Below are 24,476 nucleotides of genomic sequence, written 5' to 3' on the forward strand. Positions count from 1 at the left end.
CAGAAGGAAAGCACACCACTTCAAACACTACTGGTAGCCTCAATGCTATCTGGCTGCTAAAGCTAGGTGTGGAGAGAAGGGTTTCTGCTGTTCTTCAGAGAAAGTGATAAGGATACAGCTCAGATAGACATATTAATGTCAAATCAAGTATTGCTCTTTTTAATGTCAGTCAGGAAAAGAGGAAAGGATTCTCTGGTTTAGATGAAGTCAACACACTAATTGTATCACTCAGTTCTTCAGTCAGAGCCATAAATCCAGTCCTAGCCTCATGGAATTCTAAAACAATTTTTTAAAGCCACAAAAATTAAAAGGTGCTTACCAAAGTGTTTATGCAATGGGAATTTGGAACACAGAGTCCAAGTCCACCGTTTTGACATTCATCAATATCTAAGCAGACCTAGCAATAAAACAAATCAACATGTAATAAAAACAATGTCAATTTGAGATCCAAGTCTGAAGAAAAGCAACTAAAGTTTAAGTCTAGAAAAGAGTCATAGCCCCTCCTGAACCTGCTCTCAGAATAGCACAGACATACCCATAGCCTAACATTCCAATGGATCTCCAGACTCATTTAAACCCTGAAGATACACTGTGATACAGAAAATGTCAACCATGGGATGGGCTTCTGGTTTGCCCACAAGTTCAGACAAGAACTATGTTCCCCTTATAGGGCGCTACCAGAACATGCAAAAAATTACAGTAAAATAGGCCTTTTTTATCACATTCTTCCTAGTTCAAAGGCAGTTTACAGAAAACAAGAACCCCCTTTAAAATTTATCAGAGATAACTATGAAGATAACATTTTTCTTGTCTCCGTACCAGTCCTCAGTATTAGCCTGTTAGTAGTCCCATTAAAGCTAAGCAAACACAACTCAGATCTTCTGAGACACTCCGAGCTCTGCATAACTGCACGAGGCAATTATAGAATAACTTAAGTATAAATAAAAATGTGATGCAGATACATTGATATAAACCAGCACCTTGCAATGGCTGTTCCTGCAGGGATGCTGCTACTCACCTGCTTATTGCTCTTAGCGTAGCTGAGTCCTATCCCCTGCACAGTTTGTCCTGTATATCCTGGGGGACAGGTCTCACATCGGAAACCTGGAGCAGTGTTCACACATCGCACTCCAGGAAAGCAAGGGTTGTAACGACACTGCAAAGAAAAAAAACGAACCAAGCACTTGTTCCTGCTTCAGTAACATCCAGACTCTGACTATGTGCACAGACCTCTCAGTCAAAGGTAATGCTACATGCAATGTCTGTATGTCTTCTGTTCAGAGCTGTCTTAGAGTAAACAGTCTCTGCAGGTATTTCTGACTCCAGCAGATGTTCAGTTACCTCTGTAATTTAAGTAAAATTTGCAATTTTCCAATACAGTCTGTAGCTGACGCCCTAAGCTCTGAGCCCCAAACCCTTCCTTTTGCTGGGCAGGTTCAGCTCCCTCAGAGGCTGAGAGTCCCCTGAAAGGGTCCAGATCACAATATCAGGAAAGCCACCCAACCCACCAAAGGGCCCTACAGTTGTGTTTTGTACGCACAGAAGTGGCAGCAGCATTTCCCTTCCTTTATATCTCATAGCCAGAAGTAACCCAAAAATGAGCCAGACGAGCAGGGATGTGAAAGTAGCACCCACACATTTCTAGACCAGAGGCCCACAGACAACACTCGGCACTTCTCCCACAATACCACAAGCCCACACTATCACCCTTGGCCTGAAGGTACCATTTGCTTCATTGCCTCATGTGGCCCATTTCACTGGCCTTGTGGGTGCCAGTTTGTGAACCACATCCTGCATTGCTGCATCTCCAACATCAACAGTAGCCGCTAGATAATATTTGTAAGACTACTGAAAATATCAACATGCCATCATGCCACACATGGCTCAAGTACAACAATAAATAAGAAACATGAGAAAGAAACATAAAAGAGTTTTTAAAATATGTCTTTTTTTTCTCCTCCATCACCAACAGAAAAACATCCAAGGTGGAGGGACAATGAGCCAGAAGATACCCACCTACAGCAAACATACAACTTGTAATCAAACAGACACACAAGGGAGCAAGAAAAAGCATTTTTAATATTAAAGCATGTTTGATGGAAAGATTTGTTAAAAGTAGGTCAACTAGCATAAGGAAAATATAAAACCTAGTACAGGCATATTGTGCTTCTTACTTGTTGTGAATTTTTTATTGTAGGCAGCAGAGGGCACTCAAATTACATCATACACAGAGCAGAGCTACAACTCCCAAGACACAGGGCATCAGCTGATGAAAGTAGCCTTAAAACTGGTAATGAATAAGGGAGCGTATTACAGAGATGCTAACAGCCTCAGAAAATATGATGGCAGCTCTTAGTGAGAAAGCTTCTAGATCTGTCTTTATCAGAATTTGTACATGAACTCTTTTTTAAATGCCAGTTAATAGAAAGTACAGAAATAGTTTATTCAGTAGAAAGGTGCTCTCCTAGGAGAGATTCTTAAAGGGCTTTCAGAAAAAACCTTTCCTTCTTAGTCTCAGCTAACTCAGGAAAACAAATAATATGACACATCCTCTCTTATTAGACAATGAAAAGCTATTGCTACTTACTATCTTTTTCTCCTTGTCATGGTTTAAACCCAGACAGTAGCCAAACACCACACAGCGCTCACTCACCCTCCCACACCACAGGGCATGGGAAAGTGAAATGGAAGGGTAAAGGTAAGGAGACTCGCAGGTTGAGATAAAAACAATTTAATGAAGTAAATATGAAATAAAGTAAAATTAAAATAGTGGTAACAGAAAATAGAAATGAGTAATGCACAATGTGGTTGCTCACCACCTGCTGACCCACCTGCCCAGCCTGTTCCCGGCTAGTGATCCCAGAGAAGTGAGAATCTCAAAACTGCAATCCTGGAAGCAAGACAGCTTCCCAGTCAACCCTTATCTATCTACTGAGCATGACGTTATATGATATGGAATATTTCACTGGCCAATTTAGGTCTGTTGCTCTGGCTCTGCTCCCTCCCACCTTCCTGTGTACCTGCACACTAGCAGAACATGGGAAGTTGAAAAGTCCTTGATTTTTTAGCAACAGCTAAAACCATCAGTGCATTATCAACATTCTTCTCACACAAAATCCTACATGGAATCAAAAATGCAGCACCATTCTAGCTACCAAGATGAAAAAATTTGCTCTACCCTTGCCAAAAGCAGGACATTCCTCCTGTGCAACCATAAGTGAAAATCCAACTGTTAAAGGAGATATTTACTGGTGGAAAAAAAATGCACCAGACTAGGTAGCATTTTAGTAGCAGTGTCCATGTAAAGACCTCATACAAGCAAGACTGTATCTCTATGACACAGCTTTGGCAAAACTTCCTTGCTGTTTCTAACGTGAGATCAGGTCTGCCATGGTGGAATAATAGCAGTTGCATGAAGGCGCATCAGTCTCCAGTGGCAGAGCCTGACTGCTCACAGAAAACCATGCTAATGTCAGGTCACTACAGATCAGCCTCATTTTTTTTCCAACCACTTCTGTCATGAGTAGAGTTGCTCCAACCGTGAAAATGGAAGGGAGGAGATTATTGCCAAGCTCTGCCTCAATCTAGGTAGAGCTCAGGGGGTGGAACCCATCTGTACTGGTGGGCTCCACCTAGGCTGCCTTGAAGTCTCTCACCACAGTTGTCTGTGGCATGAAACTCACACCACAGCAGTCTCAACTCCACCTCTTGCATTCACATTTCAGAACTTCACCTCCACTTACTACACCTTCTGTTGGAGCAGACACAGTCCATGCCATGTGAGGCAAAACAAAAGACATCAGTTACAACTGTCATACATCAGGAAACTGTCACACTAAACCCACATTCTCTCCCCAGTGTTTTTCACAGATGTAAGGTCATCTCTCTCTGCTGATGGCCTACAGGAGGGAGTAAACCAGAAGAGTAGTAAAAGCACATCTCCTGTTGGCTGGGAAGGAGATGTTTTACATAATTAGGCAGGTACATTGGTAGCACTGTGTTATCTACAGGCACAGTTAATGACCTAATCATCCTGGTCTACTACACCCAAGTGCTTTCCCACAAAAATCACTAGAGTAACACAGAAAAAATGTAGCAAAGCTGTAAGTGGTTTTGTTGTTTATGTTCTGAGTAAGTGTCACATTCCAGTTAGCACAGGTTTTATTTAAACATTTAAGATATTGTAAATTTATTAATTCAGTCCTCAATACAAGCAAGCTCTGAATTTCTAACATATAACACGAGAAAAAAAATAGATTTAAGTCAACATTATCAGCTTTCAATGCAACCACGAAGAAGCAAAAGGAACAATGTTTGTTTTCTTTCATAAACTTTTAAGGTAAGGCTGAAAACATGGCTCCAGTTTGGGCTGAAGAGAAGACTTTGGTCTCCAAGGCTGGTTCAGGAGCACTACAATTTAAAGAAACAAAACCGATACCGACAAGAAGTGCTTCTGCAACCTGTTACTGAAGTTACTGTATCTTCTTGTGGAAGAAACACCATGCAAAAACCTTGGTTTGGCTGTTTTTAGTGTTGGGGTTTTTTCTAAACATTAAGCTCCTTCAAGTGACTTCTCAACTCAGTGTATTTCACGTTTTCATACATATAATCATAAAGTTGCAACAACAGCAAAATAGGAAGGTAAAAATCAAATCAGAATGAAATAACATTCACTGTGCAAACTATCAGCAAATGCTGAAGACAAGCAAGCGTCAGCAACCCACTGATATGTATGAAACAGTTGCTTTTTAGTGCCTTTTTTGCGTTGTTTTTTTTTTTTTTTTTTTTTTTAATGCAGTGAAAGTCACTATTTTACCTCATCGATATCTGAGCAGGTAACTCCATTTCCTGTGAGCCCTTCAGGGCAGGGGCCACACTGAAATCCCTCTGCTGTCTCCACACACCTGACTCCCCTGAAGCAGGAATTAACTTCGCATTTGGGTTTACTGCGCCTAGGAAGCTGAGTTGGAAAATTCACAGTTCCCAAACCTTTAATGCAGAAAGAACAACAGTTTCAGCAATTGAAAGAAACATCCATCATAGCTTTCAGCGGGCAAGTGCTCTGAAGAGATCCCCAAGATCTGCACAGCAGTGTTTCTCCACTGCACTGGTACCAGCTGTGCTGTGGCTGAAGAGATTTCATGCTGGGAATGATCCAGCAGCTTGTGGTGCCCCAGACAGGGGAAATTAAGGCTATTTTGTTAGGTCCATGTGCTTCTTCTGGCTACACATGGGAGCCCTCCTGCTAGGTTAGACCCAGTACAGATCTGCTGCTGGCCAGAAGAGGACAGTGTAAAAGCCAGTGACCTAAGGTGGCCCAAGGGACTCAAGTGTGGTGGTACAAGGCATTTCTCTGGCTAAACCAGCAACACTACCACTTCATGGTTGAAAATAGTGCCATGGTTTCACAGCAGCATTACCTGACAGCCTACATGTAAGAGGAATAAAGACACAGCAGTTGGCAGCCTATGAACAAACAGGACATGCAAGGACACTGGCTTAAGGTAGATAGAGACCATCCCTGGGGAAAAGCAAGGTTTTCTGAGACTGTGGCAAGTGCTGAATCTTAGTAGTGACGCATGCGGGATTTAAATACTTTCTTTGACAATTACACATAAAGGTTAACCTGGCTGGAGCTTGAGTTCTGAGGCGGCTGACAGACTGGGAAAAGAAATCAGCTAACAGGCCTGATGAGTTTAAGGCCTTTTGCCTCACCCACCAAGGAAATATTTCGGTTTTTATACTGACTGCATGTGTGTCCTCACTGTCAGCTGTGTTAGGATGGCCATGCAGTAGAATTTGGGAAAGCATTTATTTCTCCCATTTAGTGAAAATATTAGACCACCTTTTGGGTCTTACTGCTGTTAACCAGAAACTGCCTACTCAGAATCAAGATGACTTTCAGGTGGACTTCATAGGATCCTCCTCAGACTGACAATACCAGCCAGAGCAGAACATGATTTCTCTTGTCCTTCTACTAAGATTGTTCATGAGATCTGGCAGGCAATGTCTTCATCCCCTGGATACACAGCACAGCTTTGTGGCACAGCGAGAACAGACAGTACAGGGTGAGTGGTACTGCTTGATTTAATGAGGTTTTATCCCCCAATAGGTGATTGTCTGGTCTAGAAAAAAAGCTTTGAGTTTCCAAAAAGAAAATCTATTTTAAATTTGTGTCCAATACATGTAGAACTTTGGAAATACTGTTTTTAAAACAGTACTTCCTAGAAACCACCTAAAGCTAATACTAGTTTTAGAACAACTGTACGTCTCATCTGCTTGCCTTTTACAGGGAATAACAGGAATACTTACCGCATGCTTGGCACTCAGCTATGGTATTTCTCAGAAAAGTTGTTTCTTTGACCTTGAGAATATAGAAAATAAGCATTATTCAGATACAGACAGCTCCAGTTTGCACCTGGCTGCCAGAAGAACCATTACTTTTTCCCCCAAGATGCCACTCAAACTATGCAACACAGGTACTCTATCTTTAAATGAGATGTTCTTTATACTCTATAAAATGAAGGAGAGTGATAATAAGTGTACTTTAGTTCAGCCTTCATCAACATGATCTTCAAGAATGACATGCTTAACTAGAGGCACGCATCACCAGCAATTCCAGTTCTGACACCTACCTGCAGGTGCAATTTCAGTTCTCTAACAGACCCACCTATACCTAACGGTGGGCTATAATGGCTACTCTAGTTCTCTCCACTTAAGATGCCAGATTTTCTGGATCTGAACAAATAAGTCCCCCACACTCCCACATTTAGTGATCCTTCACAGCAAACACAGGGTACCAGGACCAATGTGGTCATTTCTACTCCACTGTGTCGCCCCTCTGAGACAATGAACTCTACTCAGGAGTTGATTGCTTACATGAATTCTGCCCCATCTCTATCAAAAGCAAGAAGTTTAGGATATTTCACACTGAAGCCTTATTACAGTACCTGTTGTCTGAGCAGGTCTTTCACGTCTCCCAGTATTTGGTTCATCTGCATCATCTGACCCATCAGCTGTCTATTAAAATCACCTGCAGGGAAACAGCAGTGAATAAGAGTGCAAAATGCACAGAACTCCCCTTCATTCTCCCATGATAATTTCTGAGATACAGGATGGAAACACCATGAAGAGCCAAGGAGGGTAGACATAACCATTACTTAAGCACTGTAGGAACCCTTAGAGCAAACACAGTATCTAGCTCCAATTTTTGCCGAGTGATTTGCATGAACAAGGCTTTTCTGGACTGAACTCCACTGTATGCCACAGAAATAGGCAAAAGTACAAACCTCTCCACAGAAAGAAAAGCAGTCTGTGATTTCTCTACCATTATTTCAGTGTCAAGGTTCTCTAGCAAGACCTAACAACACGGGCAACTAATGCCACCAGTGTTACCGGTGCCCCCCAGACCTGAGACCAGCAACAATAAATGAAACCTTGGGATTTCAAGACTAGGTCTTTGTGAAAACCCATTTAGGACAAGAGGGCAAGGCAGGGGCATGAAGTATCTGTGTATACAACGGGAAGTCACCCTTCATAAGTGTATTCCATGTAACCACAGATGATTCCTACATACTTTTTAAAGTGATGTTACCCTGCTTTCTGTGGCAGCTCACTGTGCAGCTCCAACAATGCATCAAGACTAATTGCTCTGATGAAAACAGTGTTTTTAATACCTGTAACAGACAGTTGGCTTTTCTTCCAAAAGGTATTTTATCTCACTGCGCACAAGTTTCATGGCTATGTTTGTTTCTGGGGGGTGCAGACTTTGTATGGACTCATTAAACATCTACTCAACATGCTACAAACTCACACCAAAGCCAGTTCTCAATACCAAGTAACAGATTAAAGACCTCTTGAGACAAGACCGAAAGTTTTCTGTTATGAGCTGTAGGGAAGGACCAGAATCAACCCAAGATCTTCACATGACACTCCTAACTGTTAAATGGAACATTAGATTTGACCCAGTGACAGAGAAGCAGAAAGCATGTTTAGCACAGTAGCTTGTAGTAGTTTCTGTTTGTAGCTCCCTTCTGAGTTTGTAGCTCTCTCAAGCAGCTATTTGTTTACTTCTCTACTTAGAGAGTATGTCAAAACAAATTTCACAACTATATGCTCTTTTACTTTCTAAGCAGGCACAATATTTTGATATTATGCCCAATAGCTTCAGGGAGGTTTATTCATGTGTTACTTTTGTGAGTATTAAAAGCTTATATGAAAAATGCTTTTCTTAATGCTTACCTCATTGTTTTGTACTTCAAAGCATGTCTAACTGTTTCCAAACATTCTAGTGAGAACCATCTAACTCCTCACAGACTTTGTTTTCTTCATTTGAGATTTTCTCACCAAAACACTGAACAGGTTTAAAGACTTGGGAACAACCTGTCCGGAACCCACCTCTGTTATAGTCCCAACCTTGTCTTCATTTTATCTGGGAGGAAGGCAGGAGGACTAATGCCATGGGTATTTCAAAGTCCCATAGTGGAACTTGGCATGCAGGCTGTCAGGACAGATGCTGGGGTCTGTTCTTGTTTTGCTTGGTTTTTTAAAACAAAGAATGGTTTAGGCATTACTGATAGAGATTTGCAGAGAATTCTCAAGATTTCAGATGCTGTCTGTTAGGTAGCATCTAAATTAAAACCAGATCTATTCTGTATAGTTAAGTTTTGCAGACTGTTCAAGGTGGACTACACAGGTTATACTGCCATTATATATACTGCAGCAGAATGACCAGTGATCAGTGTTAAGAACTCAGAGAGGTCCTCCAGGGAGCTGCTGGTCCAAGTATATTGTGTAGTGGCTTTTTCTAGGAGTGAGCAGGGTAAGCAAAAGGTACAGCCTGAAGCTATACACTTATCTGGTCCTACCATGTAGTCTCTTTTATCCATACCTCACCTACTGAGACAACTCCCCAGTTCAGGTAGTCCCTAGCTATATATTCCAGTAACAATCTGAGTTACAGAATGGCTTTCACAGCAATAATTAAATTCAAAAACAGATCTGAAGAACTACTGTCCAACAGGGAACTGAAGTCCCTTGTCATCCTTATTCTCTGTTAGCCTGAGGTCATGTCAGGGAGCTATTCTTTCTCTCCTCAGGACCTTGCAGTATAGAATCATAGCATGGTTTGAGTTGGAAGAGACTTATAAAGATCATCTAGTCCAACCTCCTTGCCATGGCAGAGACATGTTTTACTAGATCAGGTTGCTCAAAGACCTGTCCAACATGACTTTGAACACTTTCAGCAATGTAGCATCCACAGTTTCTCTGGGCAACATGTTCCAGTACAGGGACTGGATTTTGAGCAGGTGACCAACTCCATTGCACAGCTAATTGGCTTAGGCAGGGCAAATGCACAAACATTTGTGTAGCCTGTGTAATTGCAGGCCACCACGGAATGCCTCATAGATACTTCTTCCAGCTCTCTTGGGAGCAATACTGCCTCAAGCATTCCACTTCTCCCCATCCAGCAGTCAGTCCTGAAGTATCATTCAAAGAGGTTGTGGTTACTTGGACAGATATCCAGTGCTTAAAGTATGGATTATGGCTGACAAGAGAAGTTTCCTGTCAGCCTATAATTCTCCACCAAAGCAGCTACATATACAAGTTGCATATGGAATTATGAAGAGGCATGTTCAAAGTAAACAGGAGATACCTCCTCAGACATGTGATGAATCTGCCAGGAGACATTCTTGATCATGCATTCAAAACCAACTAGATGGACTCATGGAAGGAAACATATACTGAGCATAAAACACAAAGACTCCACCTCTGAGTCAAAAACTCTGTACACCATGAGCTGCCAGAGAACAGGAAAGCATTCAGGGAAGACCTCACTGTAACTCCACTTTCTTATATTCTTGCCCTTGGGTCTATATTGGCATACTGTCTCTAACAGTAGCTAAGTTAAAAGAACCTTTGATCTGGTGCAACATAGCTGTTTTTTCCACAGTCAGGTTTGGATACTCTGCATGAACTAGGTGACCTCAAAAGATCCCTTTTGACCTGAACGATTTTGTGATGATGATTACATGCAACTTACTAATCTCATCTACCAAACCCAGTGCATCTTGCACTGTATATTCCTACCAACACAGGTATATTTGGATCTTCATGTTCCAACTCTGTCTGATCATCATATCCTCATCTACCTTGCTTAGGTGTCTCAGCCTCACAGACTGAACATGCATGGAATGCTGCTGCCACAGCAGTGAGCAGGCACACAAAGCCATGTACAACTGTACATGTCCAAAGCCCTCTCAAGGCTTTTCCAATCAATATAAAAACACTTGCTTTTACCAAAATATATAGGTCTCACATACTGCTAAGTATTTGCATTCCAGATTTTTCTGGCTGAAGGCAAAGTTGTGGTTATCTGATATATTGCTCCTGTAAAACGGCATCGTGAAGCATATACAAAGTGCAAGTTAATATTGCTGTTGGAACATATGCACCTTTCCCTTTGGTGAATTTGACTATGTAGACTTCGAATATGCTCATGTGAGTTGTTTCATTATTATTAATATGATACTAATTTCACTTGAAGGTTACAAGCAACTAAATTTGAGACAGTCAGGCAGAGGCAGCCAGGGAGAGACAATATCTCTCTGTATTACTACCATTTGTATTATTGATTAATGAACAAAAAGTTACAAATGAGAAAGCTCCAAGTCTGCAATCTGGAAACCTTCCTCTCTGAGCTGTGAGTTCTTTCAAGAGTATACACAGAATTGCCCTTCACTTCTACGTGTGATTGCCTATTGATTTAGGGAAAAAGAAAGACCTTTGATGATAAAACTCTGTATTTTTTGTCTAGGTGTATGTATGTTAATGAGCAAGAAAACAGAAGCACGTGCAACTGAAGATCTGTGTAACTGAAAGGCAAACCAGATTCTGTTATCACTGCACACCACTGATGCTTACATTCATGTAATGTACCCAGGATGCTCTCACATAAAATTTGTGTATCTTATCTCTACTCTCATCAAAAGTAGCAATGTTACAGGGTTGGGTTCAGCAGGAGGACAGGAAAAGGTGTGAGAGAACTTCTTATGGATCTTATTTCAAACCTTGAACTCACTGTTTTTCCCCATGGTTGTCATGTATTAACATATTACATGAACAGTGCAAACTCACTCTTCTCCCTCACACCCACACCAGAAAGGCAGATTGACAGGGGTACAGATGGGAATGGATCGGAAGGGGTATAGATGGGGCAGTCTAGCCCAGGTTTGCTGCGTCAAGAGGTTAGAGAACACCCTTGCCTATCACAGGGGATTTCACCCAGCCCCTGGGGACCTGCAAAGAAACCCAGCAGCCTCAGCTCCTTCCTTTCCTCCCTGTTTGCAGCTCAGTCTCTGCAATGCTCAGCAAAGCAGAAAATAATTGCTTTTGGAGCAGATTTCAGTCCAGCAAGTGACAAAAGCCTCAGCTAACTGCAGCCAGACTAGTGGCTGCCTTGCAATAGCTTTTGCCACACAGACCCACAGGCTCTGTGGCCACAGCACCAACAGCCTCTGCAGTCTCCTGTGTCCTTCTTCATGCCTTGTTCCTTCCCTCTCTGGCACACTCCAGTGATCAACAATACCAGCCATGTGGATAAGTACACTGTTGAGTCTTGCTACTCTATCCATCTGCCTGTTTTCACAAAGCCTCTAGCAGTGTACCACATTTAGGACTACTTCCTGTCTCCAATTTGAATACTTAAAATATTAAGTTCACACAAAGAGATCATGATCACAAAAGTTTGTCTCCAAAATTAGACTAAAAAGCCTGTTTTAATCATTACAGATGTTTCTTTCACTAGAATAACTTATTGCTTTATCACCAGCAGCAGTGACTCTTTTCTCCAAACTGAACTATTTCTAAAACATCTACAGGAAATTATCATGGCTGTAATTCCGTTAAATAATTGTTATAACTTGTCTACAGTACTTCTCCAGATTTCTAATATTCATCACATTAGCTTCGTCGCACTGGAATCTGAAGGAACAATTTTAACTCCTGGTTGCAGGCCTTACCAGTGTACTGAGAAACAGGTTCAATTTGCTGAAGAAAACAATCCTGCAGGTTCCCCACTTGTGCAAGTGTTCCTCCAGTTACGAGCTTCAGCTCATCTAGCATATCCTGGACACATGAGAAAAACAGAGCTTACAATTCTGGTACAACAATGGAAAAAATGTCAAATATCAGACAAAGTAAATTAATTTTTTAGAGTGGTTGTCCATTTCCCAAGCATGCAGTGTTCCTACACCATTCCCTTCAGGACCACCCATCACCATCTGAACTGTAATAAAATCCCCTAGTCTTTGCCTTAAAGATTTTCACATAGCTGTGGTTTTATTGTGAACTTTTTTTACTATTCTAATTCATATTATCTCACATACCAGGAAGTTCACATATTTTTATATTTGTGGCATATGAGAATTTTTTTTGTTGTTGAACTGAAGTCAAAGGAACCTTTCTTCCCCGCTACCTCTCAAAGACGTTTACATTCACATCAGGAATATGGGTACCTTACTGTCTCTCCATATAAACTGGCTCATTTTCAAGCCTGTAATGAAATAAAGCAAGAGGGCAACCTTGGAGGCAGAATGTCTTTGCATCTTCTAATGCATATTTTGCATTAATGATCATGGAAAATGCTTGTGGAAGATACTGTGTATCTCGGACTGCTGATACTGAGATGACAGGAAGCTATGCCAACCACTGGCTGGCAGACAGAGGAAGAAAAGCTACTGCAGCCAAACACGTGGGGTTTGGCCTCTCGCACCACGTGCGTCTCCCCCTTCTTTCATCTTTTTAGTCCATGTGGCTTATCATGAAGAGGAAAACCACACACACAGCCAAGGGTTGCTCATACTGAGCAGCTGTAAGAAGGTGATGAAGAGCTGCCCTTACTGTAACAGCTAAGTCCTTGCAAAAAGTCCAGTCCCCAAGAAACACCTAAACTGAAGTGAGGCAGCGATTTTTTTTTTAATTTTAATAAGATAAAAATTGTGTAACTATTACTGGGTTCACTGAAGCTAAGATTTCACCTGTTCCATAGGAAACATACATTTACATTTATTTCACAAGTTAACACTTGAGTATTACTGAATCATCACTGTACAGAGCTTGGCTGCTGTGAGAACGGAGGTCTGGATTCAGTGACCATGGGGATCTCTGGTGATCCCTCTAAATGCTCAGCCTGTTCCCAGTTTTCCTGCTCACCTGTGGCTTCTCCTGGAAAGTGCGCAACTCTACTGCTGCCGACCTCTGAGACAGTGCTGAAAATGCTTTTGGCAGGTCCTGAATGGCACCTACTTGCAGGCAGTCCAGATACAGTTCTATTGTGCTTGAACCTTGCTGCAGGCCACTCAGCCATAAGATGACAGCATGGGGTTTCCCATCAGCCAGCTGGATGTTGCTAAAGATCACCGAATTCAACCTCCCATCGCTCTTCAGATAGCGCAGCACCACTAGTACAAAATATACAGAAGGACTATCAGAGGCTAGCAGATATTCCATGGCTGATCAAGGAAGATGCTGTAGAAACCTGTAATAGCACTGGTATTTTTCAACATGTCAGTTTTTGTAAATGCATCTCATATGCAGATAGAAATGCTAATAATAAATGAGACATTGACTCTCAGAACAGGATTACCAGGACTCTTGTGTGACTCCCCATTTGGAAATCATTGCTGTCTGCACCGTGTTTTCCACTGTTTTGTCCAGGCCTCTCTAACTGGTTTAACCAATTAAGATCACCTTACAGGGCATAACATGCTAAAATACAAGTGACAAATGTAAGAGGTGTAGCAGACAGCCTGCAGTCAGTACTCCGGCAAGTACGTATCTGATAGACCTAGAAATACTCTGTAGTGGAAATGTACAACTAGAAAAAAAAAAAAACAAAAACAAACAGTTTCAGTGATGCATATTGCATTCAGTGAAGCCATCTGACAGTGTATCCAAATGCATCATTAAAGAAACCAAAGAAAGCATGATTCCAATCCTTTCTCTGTAACAAATAGTAAGCAAAACCAAAATATAATGCAGAAAAGACATACTCCACCCTTAAAGATGACTAAGCCCTCTCTTAACTCTTTTTTAAGGCATGAGTGAATGACCTACTTGATAATTCACACAACAAATTCTCATTTTATGAAGTAAAATACACCACGAAAAAATAAAACATCAGACAAACAAAACCTCTTATACGCTGTGCAATATTGAAAAAAAATGTCTCTTTCCTAAGGAAATTGGATTGGTAAACTAGGATCTGTGAGCTAAATCTCTTAAAACAGCTAGCTAGTTCTCTCTACAAAATCTCTCTCTGGCTCTCTGGATGCGTATCTGCAGAAGCAATGATCTGAGCGCATCCTGACAGCCTACTCAAAAATATCAGACAGACTTTGTTTCAAAGATCCCACTGGTCACCAGCCTGCATGTTCCTTATCTTCTCATGGTAAGTTATGTGCATGGAGAAGTCAAGGTGCACAGACACGGGGCACCTAAACAATTAAGTGCTGGCTCTTGTGAACATCTGTTTGAAGTTCACAGAGAGCTGCTACTATTGCATCAAGTGAGAGCTCACAAATACTCTGACCTTCAAGAAACACCTTAGCATGAGGACAACTAAAAATTGTGGCTATAGTGGACAGAAAAATTAGCTTCAGAGCTAATCACTGAACTCATCCCATTTCTATTCATTTAACAAATTATCTTCCTACTTCTCCACTACTAATGTATCCTCTTTGATGCCTCTGTCTGTTGGTGACCTTCTGAGTTGCTGAGTACTGTCTTCCCAACTATTTTTCTAATCACTCAGTCTAATGACTAAAAGAATGTAGATTTATACCAGCAGGGGAACAGGGCAGGGTATGTCTCCATCTTTAAAGTCTACACTAGCACTAAAGTCTCAGCAGCTGTGATCAGTATCAGGAATGTTTTCACTGCTGTCTATGTGAGAACGCTGCCAGAGCTGAGATTTCCGCACAGGTGCATGAGGTCATCGGTAACTGGCTAAAAGGAAGCATTTATTGTTAAACTCAAAGATCTGGCAAGACAGAGTACATTGCAGGCATTTTACTTATGTGAATATTATGCACACCTGGTCATATGAAATTAAGGTCTGGGCCCTGCATTCAGAGTGACCAAATGCAGCAGTAAAGCTATGGAAAGAAAAATGAGATTGTGGCAGGGCCCAGAATGGATCCTGCCAGAATAATTTCAGGACAAGGAGCAGTCTGGCTTGGAAGGAGGATCAAGTACTCCTTCCTCAGCCAAAGTCAAATATCCATCTGATAAACTAGAGTAGGCTTTTGAAGGGAGATTTTGCTGGACCACAGCCTCCACCTCCATAAGATTTAACTCATCCAAGCCCCTGCATTACATGTTTGCTGCTGGGATATTCTCCACTGTCAGTCATGAGAGTAACTGCCTCACCTGGACTGTTTTAAAGAAATAGATTTTCAATGAACTACTAATCCTGCCAGTAAATAGGAACTGCTTCATAGAATTGTTACATCACTTTCATGCACTTACTGTGATTTATTTCATAAAGGAATTGTTCAAAAAGGACAAGAAACCCACAGATGTTAATTTGGCTCAAAAGTACACTGGTCTAACCAAAATAAATTGAGCAGTTGCACAGTAATTCAGGTCTGTGCTTTAAAAACATTTAGGCGTTATGAACATTTTACTACCAAGTATACCACAACAAAACCAGAACACCCTCAAATGTGGCACTTTAAAGGATAACTAAAGACTACTTTTGGGCTACTTAGATCAAATTTTAGGTCTGTAAGCGGAAATACCATGCCGACGAAGCACTACACACCTTCCAAAACTGTAGACATTTAGACCCTGCATTTTGCTAAGATGCCAACATTGGCTCACCACTTAAGCAATGATCTCCAGTCTTGAGCAGATCACAAACAGCCCCCCCCTCCATACTTTCAGCTCATGTGATGATCTCCTGGATGTAGTCTAACTTACTGTATGAAGTAGCCATACAGGACACTCGACACTTCTAGAGAAATCACATATGAAAACACTGCCTACTTACTCGCACACTGCCCTATGCCTTAAACAAGCTGCACTAAATAAGGAGGCAAAGAGACCTTCATGGAACAGCCTTGCTGCGAAAAGCTTCCCTCCATTTGATCAGTCCTTTACAACAGGTAGGTTACAGATGTCCCCAATCTACTCAACACTGGTCACTGACAGGACACATTTCAAGCTGCCTATTTATATACCACTGTCCTGTCACAGACACTTCTCAAATACAACACTAACATACTGAGCAGAAACCCAGAAGCAGCCACATAACCTTCCACCAGAAAGCCTAAGTCTGTAAAGTGTATCAGTAACCATCATCAGGCATACAGGTATGCTTGAAAAATCAAGAGAAGAGTTCAGTAGGTTCAAAATTATATGTATATAGACAGTTTTTTGTGTATACATATGCATTCCTATATAACATTTACACACATACTTGTGTGTGTGAGGGAGTATGCTTGATCTATCATTTATTTAGCAATTAGGTAAACTGGTGTTAGGAATTGTATGACAGTTACTGATAAGGCTGTGTGACCATGTCTTACCCACACACACATAGCACACAAGCTCTTATTCCCTGACCTCAGAAGGATTTTGGCAGACCTGGTGAAATGAACTCATTCCCCTACACTTCCCAAGCAAAAGCTGTGCTTTTCTTCAGCACATAGAATAATTTTTCTGTGTATACTTCCTATGTATCTCAGTAGAGTTTCTCAATATATTGGACTCAGCTGTCCAATAACAACATCTGCAGCAGCAAATTATCATAGTAGTGGTGCAGTCAGTGAAGCAACAATAATCTACATTGTTCGACAATTTTTCACTGAACCTTAAAATTGCAGTATATCCTAGATCTAGTCTATGAAAGCTCTCCATTTCTAAGTCTGCTGAAGTTCTTACTCTGAATCCTGATTAACTGATTCCAATAAACAGAGAACAGACACTTTAATTCACCCAAAAGATCCTGTAAGTGCTAGGAATGTTTGTCTTGCATAGTCACATCTAAACTTTAAGGTCAGCAGAACAAGAACCTGCCTTTCATATGCATGAGGCAGCATGTGCGTGTGTCCCTCACATTCCTGAGTAATAAGAACCAGTGATTGTCCCCAGGGGAAAAAGAAAAAGAGGAAAAAAGAAAACCAAAAAGAAAACCAAATTTACTCCTTTCTCCGTACTCCTTTTTTTTCCTCCTTTCTCAACACTGCTCAGAGCAAGCCCCTGGCAGAGTGAACATACCAGCTGATTGTAAAGTCAGCTTCCCCTGGCCAGGAGTAAGCAGCATCCACAGAGAAGAAGGAAAGAGAAGGGGAGAGAGAGATGATAGACCAACACTTTTCCCTTGTGAGGGTAGGGTCTAAGTAGTGACAGCATGCAACAGGTATGACTCAAGCACAAAGGTTAATCACGCAGTTTTCAACATTCATCTGTGACACATGAATAACTATGGATCCAATGGTTTTCCTCTACATACTCCAAGCAACTCACCTTTATTCATCCGTCCCATTACCGTAAATTCAAAGTACTTGCTGCTGTCAGCTGATGAATACAGGCCAAATATGGTGGCTGTGCTCTTCGGCTGCAGTTTAAACGTCAAGAGCAAGTACACTTCATTCAGCATAGGATCACCAAGTGCTTGTTGCAAGAAGTTCATTACCACTCCCTTGTTGGAATACGGAAGAAGATCAAAAACTGAAAAATAAGTGAGTTTCAATAGCAATTTAAATGTAATAATGACCAAAGAAGAATATAGTCTGAAGTCATCCACCAGACATACTTTAAAACAAACCCAAGTTGTCCTACCTAAAATAATATGAAAACAAAAATTAACAACATGAAGACCATCTTTAAAGACCATCTAGTCCAATGTTCTTGGCATGGGCAGGGCATCTTAGGCAACCTGATTTAGTGAAAGATGTCCCTGTCCGTGTCAGGAGGGTTAGGCTAGATATCTTTGAAGGTCCCTTCCAACCAGAACTATTCTATGATTCTATCAAAATACCATATACATTTTGTTGCAACTAATCACCTTTTAGCAGTTTTTAAAAGGAATTATTGATAAATAACTAACAGAAATATCTAGTCTTCAAATTCAGGTACCCAAATATGTTCAGGTAGATGTCTAAAATTCTTTTCTAAGCTGAAAGCTTTTTAACCTATTTCTGCTTTCATAAATTCAGATGGTTGTGTTCATATTTCAATTAGACCAAGGATCCAGCATCAGAATTTTCAGACAGATTTCCAGTGTACTTACCCTAAGAACCATTTTGATGGTATTTACAGGCACCAATTAAAATGCTAAAATGCCAGGTAAGCAATATGATGTTCATAACCTCCTTCTCACTTCACTGATTTCTCAGAAGATATTCATTTCATCTTTCCATTCTGGCACAGATAATAAAGACAGACAGGCCCGACCAAAAAAAAAAAACCCTTAAGGCATAGTGAAAGCCGTTTCAAGTTTTTCTTTTAATTTTTGAACAATGCATTAGCAAAGAGTCTAACACTGTACTTGTACATATGTCAGCTACTCCCCCTTATGGCACTGAAATAGCAAACTGGGGTTTTCCTCAGTGTTCCCTTATATCAGAGCCTGGGTTCGTGCTGCTTCCATTGCTCATTCTGGAGCATCCATTCATCTAGACACAAATGCCATCTCCAAAAAAAATTTTTTTCCCTTCATCTCATGAAACCACTGAAATATTGCCTATGTCTACACTTGTATTAGGTCCAAGGATACCATGACTCTACTGAGAGTCTTCAGGAAACATCAGAAAAATAATGAGGCCCTTGATTGCATGCACTTACAACACTGTTTTCAAACAACTAAGAAACACACAGATGAGATGGATCTGGTGAAAGGATTTACCTTTCATTCAGTTCGCATTTACAGCATCCCAGGACAGCTACTCAGTGACCCACGACTGCAGAGGCAAAACGCTGGGTATTTCATCACATGTATCACAGAGAGCAAACCAATTGCCCAAGCAAGAGACTGAAATGCAACTCACTGCTCTGTACAATAGCATTTTGCAAGTAGTAATAATTCATAAAATACAGTTGTCCATCTTCTCAACTGGACCACTGCAATACAGTACTTAAGTATCTGACAGCACAAAATACAGCTATATGTTTTATCTAGTCCTTCTAGGTCTATTGGCTGATTTTATATCAGTTCCTGTGAGAATAATTAATCTCTGCTAAACACTTAAAAATGTACTGGAAATATTATAGAAGTAATGCCTAATACTGGCAGATGTGTGTCTAATGTTACTTCAATACACATTTTTTGAAATTTTTGAAATTTGCATATTTAAATGAATGTTCAAATTGGTTTGGTAGTTGCCTTCTGTAAAGCACATTGCCTCTACTGGATCCTTTGGCACCATGTTATCAAACTCTTTCTTGGGATATCTTTACTGACTAGCATGTAGATGCAATACGTGACCAGATCTATCCTTCAGCATAAATTACACACATGCTAGCAAAAGGGGCTAGCAGAAGAGCAATGGGGTTATGAACACTCATTTTACATCCTTAGTAAAGTGGGCAGAGAGATCCAGCTCTTAGACCTTGCAAATACAATTGCCTGTTTGGAAGAAACAAGAAAAAAAGATCCACAAAGATTTTAGATTTCATTTTTAGAAGAATCTCATATTTTTTTGTTCCTCTCCCTGGAAAAGCAGGCTTGAAAACAAATGGATAAAAAAGGACTGCCAAAGCTGAAAGGCACAAACAGCTGTTTTCAATCCATGCAGTAAGGGGGAGGACTCAGACATGCCTCTGAGCACGAATGTGCATACCCACCAGGCTAAACCAAGCCCACTCACGAGATGGACCAGGAATTCTCTCCCCTGCCTGCTTTCTGTGGTTTTTAGCAGGGAGCTGCTCACCCTCCTATGAAAATGCTAACAAGGGACCAGCTACACCTTGAGACAGTGATAAACCACTCTCTGGAGATTTGCCCCAAACCACCACCCAGGCTAGCTCTTGAGATGGGAGCTAAAAGACATGACGGGAAGCCCGAAGAGGAGGAGACATGGAGGAATGAAATAAGTCACACAGGAGAGGATGGACCTCAAAATAAAAGACCCTTTTCTCTCCTTTAATTCTGCTGCCATGTCACACCAGTTTTTTGAGACCCTCCAAGATTCTTCTCCAGTCACAGCTAACCATAACCATAAACATTGCTCCACTACTGTTCAGCACTTTTCAAGATAATTTATGATGGTTTAGACACCTGGAGTGAAACCTTAACCCCACGGCACTGATTTCTGACTGACTGTAAGAAGGTGAAAATTTCACATGCTAAGATTGGGGTCTTTCACTAGCCACCGTTCCTTTCAAGATGGCAATCTCCCTCTATTTTTTTAAAATAGGGCAATACCCTACTTCTCAATATGACAATGTTCTGAAATGGTTTTACATCGAGGATAATAACAGCTTTTTGAAATGTAGCTTAATCTGCTGTCTTCTTCACTTAACTAAGGAATAACCAATTAAAATGTCAAACATCATTTGGTAAGACAAATGGAGGGGGTTAAAATGCAGAGATCCTGGAGCAGCTTTAAGGCTCCTGGAGTGGCACTAAGTTACACTAACTGCTGCACTCAATAGCTGAGCACCAGTCACAAGCTGCTCCTGAAGAGTGATACCACTCACTTTATGCACGCTCTAAAATAAAGCAGCTCCTGATTTACTACATACATAATGCTGCCGAAGTAATGCCAGGTTTAGAAAGCACCCGTTTTCCTATGCACTTTATGAAGCAGTTTTCTCAACGAGTGTTTATGGCTTAACAATTCAATTCTTATTTACGAGACTTGCAACTGGACAAGCGCTCTACAGATGCCCAAAACACCTACCAGCACCCCCGTAAAACCAGGCCACCGTTTTGATGACCGGGGGGGGAGCGGGGGTAGCTGATGGAACGGTTACCCCGCGACCTCCTCCGTTCCCACCGCGAGTCCGGGTGGCAAAGCACGGGCGAGGGCACCCGTGGGGCCACGGCAGCCGGGCGGCTCCGCGGGCACCTCCTGCGCCCCGCCGGGCAGCAGCGGCCCCGCCGCCCGCCACGGCTCCGGCTCCCCGCGCACCTGCGGAGCTGGCGGCTCCCCAGCCTCTCCCTCCCGGCCGGCGCACGGCACGGGGGCGCGAATGAAAGAGGGGAAGGCCAGGTTCGCTAAACCGGGGGAAGAGGAGCGGCGGGGCCCTTACCTCGGGGGGCGGGCGGCGCGGCGCGGCCCGGGCAGAGCTGCAGGGCGAGCGGCAGGAGCAGCAGGGCGGCGCCGCGCTCGCACCCCATGGCGGCCGCGGGCCAGGCCGGGGCAGGGCGGCGGAGGACGGCGCGCCGCTGCGCTGCGGACCCCGCCGTTTAACGGGCGCGGCCCCGGGCCCGGGGAGGGACGGCGGCAGGCCATTGGCCGGGGCTCCCCCGGCCCCTGGGGGCGGGAGGGGGCTGCGCCGGGGTAGGGCCGGGCCGTCGCGGGTCGCAGTGGGAAACGGCCGAACGCCGGGATGGAGCAGAAGAGAGCGAACCGCCGGGGCCCGAGCCGGGACCGACCGGCGTCGGTGGGTGTCAGAGCCCGGGCAGAAATGGAGACCTTGCCGAGGTCCAGCAAAATCAACGCCTGTCGTGATCCTGGCTGGAGTCTCCCTTTGAGGAACCCTGGAAACCGAAACGCGTTTAATGGCCTTGAATTCAAAAAGGATAGGGATGCTCTGGTGTATAGACTTGGTCTTGGCAGGAATTTAATTCATCGCTTTTCCCAAGAGTGTCACCAGAAGGGGTCGTGCAGGTGGCAGGCTGGGGCGAGTGGGGTTTCTAGAAGACTGACTGGCAAAGTGAGGAACGTACCATCCACTCCTCCATTTCATTTAGAGAGCATTGGGAGACCTCAAACTGACCAGATTGCGGGTACTGAAAAAGGTTGCTTGTCTTACAACCTCCCAAACCTGCTGACTTAACCAAAGTCAGTTTTAAAAAAAACGTTCTTTCAACTACAGTTTTCAGTACTGTGTGTGCCCCCAGGATGTCATTATCCCATTGTTTCTCCTCCAGAATATTCTAGCCTCTGCATGGGTTAAGAAAGTGAAGATGTTAAGAAAGTGAAGAAAGCACAGGAGAAAGGGAACAAGTGAGCAAGCCCCTCTGGGCCTGTGCAGCTGTGCAACCAGTTTCTTCCATGCCCATGTGAAATCACCCATCAGGCAGGCCACCCCACCCTCCCCATGCTTTCTGCTCGCAAAGGAAGGGGTGTCCCACGGGACCCCGTTGCAGTAGAAGAACTGCAAGGTGCTTCTCCTGCTCACGAGCTGACAGCACATGGTGGGCTTCCCAACTGGCTGCACAGCCTTCTTTGTCCTGTGCTGCTCTGCATCCCTGCAGACAAACCATTGCCACGTCAGAAGAAACCCAGGAAGCCATGCCTGGCCCCCTTGCAGCTTGCTACCCAGCACACAGTTGCAATAGCTGGAGCTGTCTGATAGTATCTACATCACAAAAAGAAAGGCAACAACAGGAGGCAAATTTTGTGTTAAGTGAGAAAAGGAGTGTTGATTAATGTTCAGTCACATCAGGCTTGATGGGTACGGCTAACGAGCACCACAGAGAACAGCCCTTGGGGGGCTCATTGTGTGCACAGCGAAACACAGCACGCTGGGGGCCTGGGGCTGTGGAGCCTGCTGCGAAGGGTCTGCCCGGGCAGCTCCGCTGCGGCGCAGAGTGCGGATGCGGGCTCCTCTCCAGTGCAGGTGCAGTGGGGTTTTCAAATACCTTCAGCTGACCTCTATTCACACGCCCTTTCGTTGCCCTCTTTGCATGGTATATACCCTATAACACACCTTGATTCTTAGTTTATTTGTGTTAACAGTGTTGACCCACTCCTTTAGTTGCTCACTTCTTCCTCTGCCCATCGCCAAGCTGGAGGGTGCACCCCCATATCCAGTGTGTCCAGGTACAGTGCTGTTCCTCCTCCTCACCCCTCTGCTCTTCCATATATGTCTCCACACAACAAATTAAAATGACAGGATGATATGTCAGTGTCAGCAGGCTGGCAGGGAGCTGCACAGTGGAGTGAGAAAAACAGAGCAGCAGGTGCAGAGTGCTATGGAGCAGGGAGAAAGAGCGGGGCTGAAAGGAGGTAGAGCAGGAGGCATGGATATAGAACAAAAAAAGGAAGAATGAAGGACATACAGTGCCACAAGCTCCTTAGAAAGAAGTCTCAGTTCATAACTCACACCCACCCTAAAGGATGCAGACAGCACAGGTGCTGAAGAGGCTAATACGTGGACCTAGACCAGCACTGACGTTGCTCTACTGTCTATTAAGGAGAAGCCCATCATCGCCAAAGAGGATTCTTTGATGCCATAGGCTTAAATGCCTTACATGAAAACATCATAAAGGTCTGCAAAATCATGACAGTTCTGTATTATTCAGTGACTATAGCAGACAAAAAAAAAAATGGGGATAAAAGGATAGTAAAGTTTTGCTTTCACCTACCTAAGGGAACACCATCAATTATTTGCAACCATTTATTATGTAATTTATTTATCCAAACATGGAAAATGTTTTCTTGAAAAATTTCCTTCTCTGTCAAAAATATTTATTAAAAATTTTTCAGTTCTGATTTAACTACAAAGGAGTAGGAGTCTCTTGCACTGATACTGGGAGGAAATCCTCCTATGGGAGGAGGATCTTGTAGCATTATATACTCGTTAATGTTAGATTTGTGAGGAACATATTCTGTTCTTGCTCTACATCTGTTTATTCTTCATGCTTACTCACCAAGAATGCACATGGAAACAGTATTTGGCAAACAGAGCATGCTGCACAATACAACAGAAGGGAACCCATTCACAGTGTGTATAAGCAGATGCTTAAGTCCATGTTTAGATGAACTTAACCAGTATACATAAAGGTCATTGTAATTTTTCGAGTTTTAATTTCTATGCTGATTTTCATTTCTGTGCTGAGTTTTATTATTGGAGTATGTTACAGACTGAAGGCGATTTTGCACTCAAGCACAACCTTCTCTAAGGGACTTTCACAAAGTATGTTTACCTGCTGTCTGTAAGGGGATATTTGACCTTCTAATCGTAATTTTCAATAAAAACAATGGAACAGTAGCTATTGCCTTTTCACTCTTGTGTATTCTCTGAAGTATAAAATCCACCTTAACTTACTGGATTAGTATCCTGGACAAGAATCAAAACATGATTATTGGACATGGTGTTTTCAAGAAACTTTCATAAAGCCAGAAACATTTTGTAAGGAAGTTTCTTACAGAAGTACATGACTGCAATTTCTTATATAGGATCTGCCACTAAACCTCAACCATTAAAATATTTGTCCTGGCTTATTTTACATAAATCAGTAAAATTCCAAGCATACAGAGAAGCTGCCAACATTATGGATTTTGCTTTACAGAAGTGTT

At 42.6% G+C, this 24,476-nt stretch overlaps 1 protein-coding gene across 1 annotated transcript in view; it reads right to left on the reverse strand.

The window, feature by feature from the left end:
• Positions 1–21,384, reverse strand: part of THBS4 (thrombospondin 4) — a 37,885-nt gene extending 16,501 nt beyond the window's left edge. Inside the window, exons 1-9 of the mRNA XM_074931321.1 lie at positions 21,259–21,384; positions 17,530–17,733; positions 13,213–13,460; positions 12,021–12,126; positions 6,951–7,033; positions 6,313–6,364; positions 4,817–4,989; positions 1,019–1,156; positions 320–397 (exon numbers count right to left, since the gene is read on the reverse strand). Of these exons, the coding sequence (XP_074787422.1) occupies positions 320–397; positions 1,019–1,156; positions 4,817–4,989; positions 6,313–6,364; positions 6,951–7,033; positions 12,021–12,126; positions 13,213–13,460; positions 17,530–17,733; positions 21,259–21,346 (1,170 nt within the window). The 5' untranslated portion in view covers positions 21,347–21,384. The remainder of the gene's footprint in view (positions 1–319; positions 398–1,018; positions 1,157–4,816; positions 4,990–6,312; positions 6,365–6,950; positions 7,034–12,020; positions 12,127–13,212; positions 13,461–17,529; positions 17,734–21,258) is intronic.
• Between the last annotated feature and the right edge of the window lie 3,092 nt (positions 21,385–24,476).

This window comes from Athene noctua, chromosome Z (assembly GCF_965140245.1).
Source record: "Athene noctua chromosome Z, bAthNoc1.hap1.1, whole genome shotgun sequence".
Taxonomy (NCBI): Eukaryota; Metazoa; Chordata; class Aves; order Strigiformes; family Strigidae; genus Athene; species Athene noctua.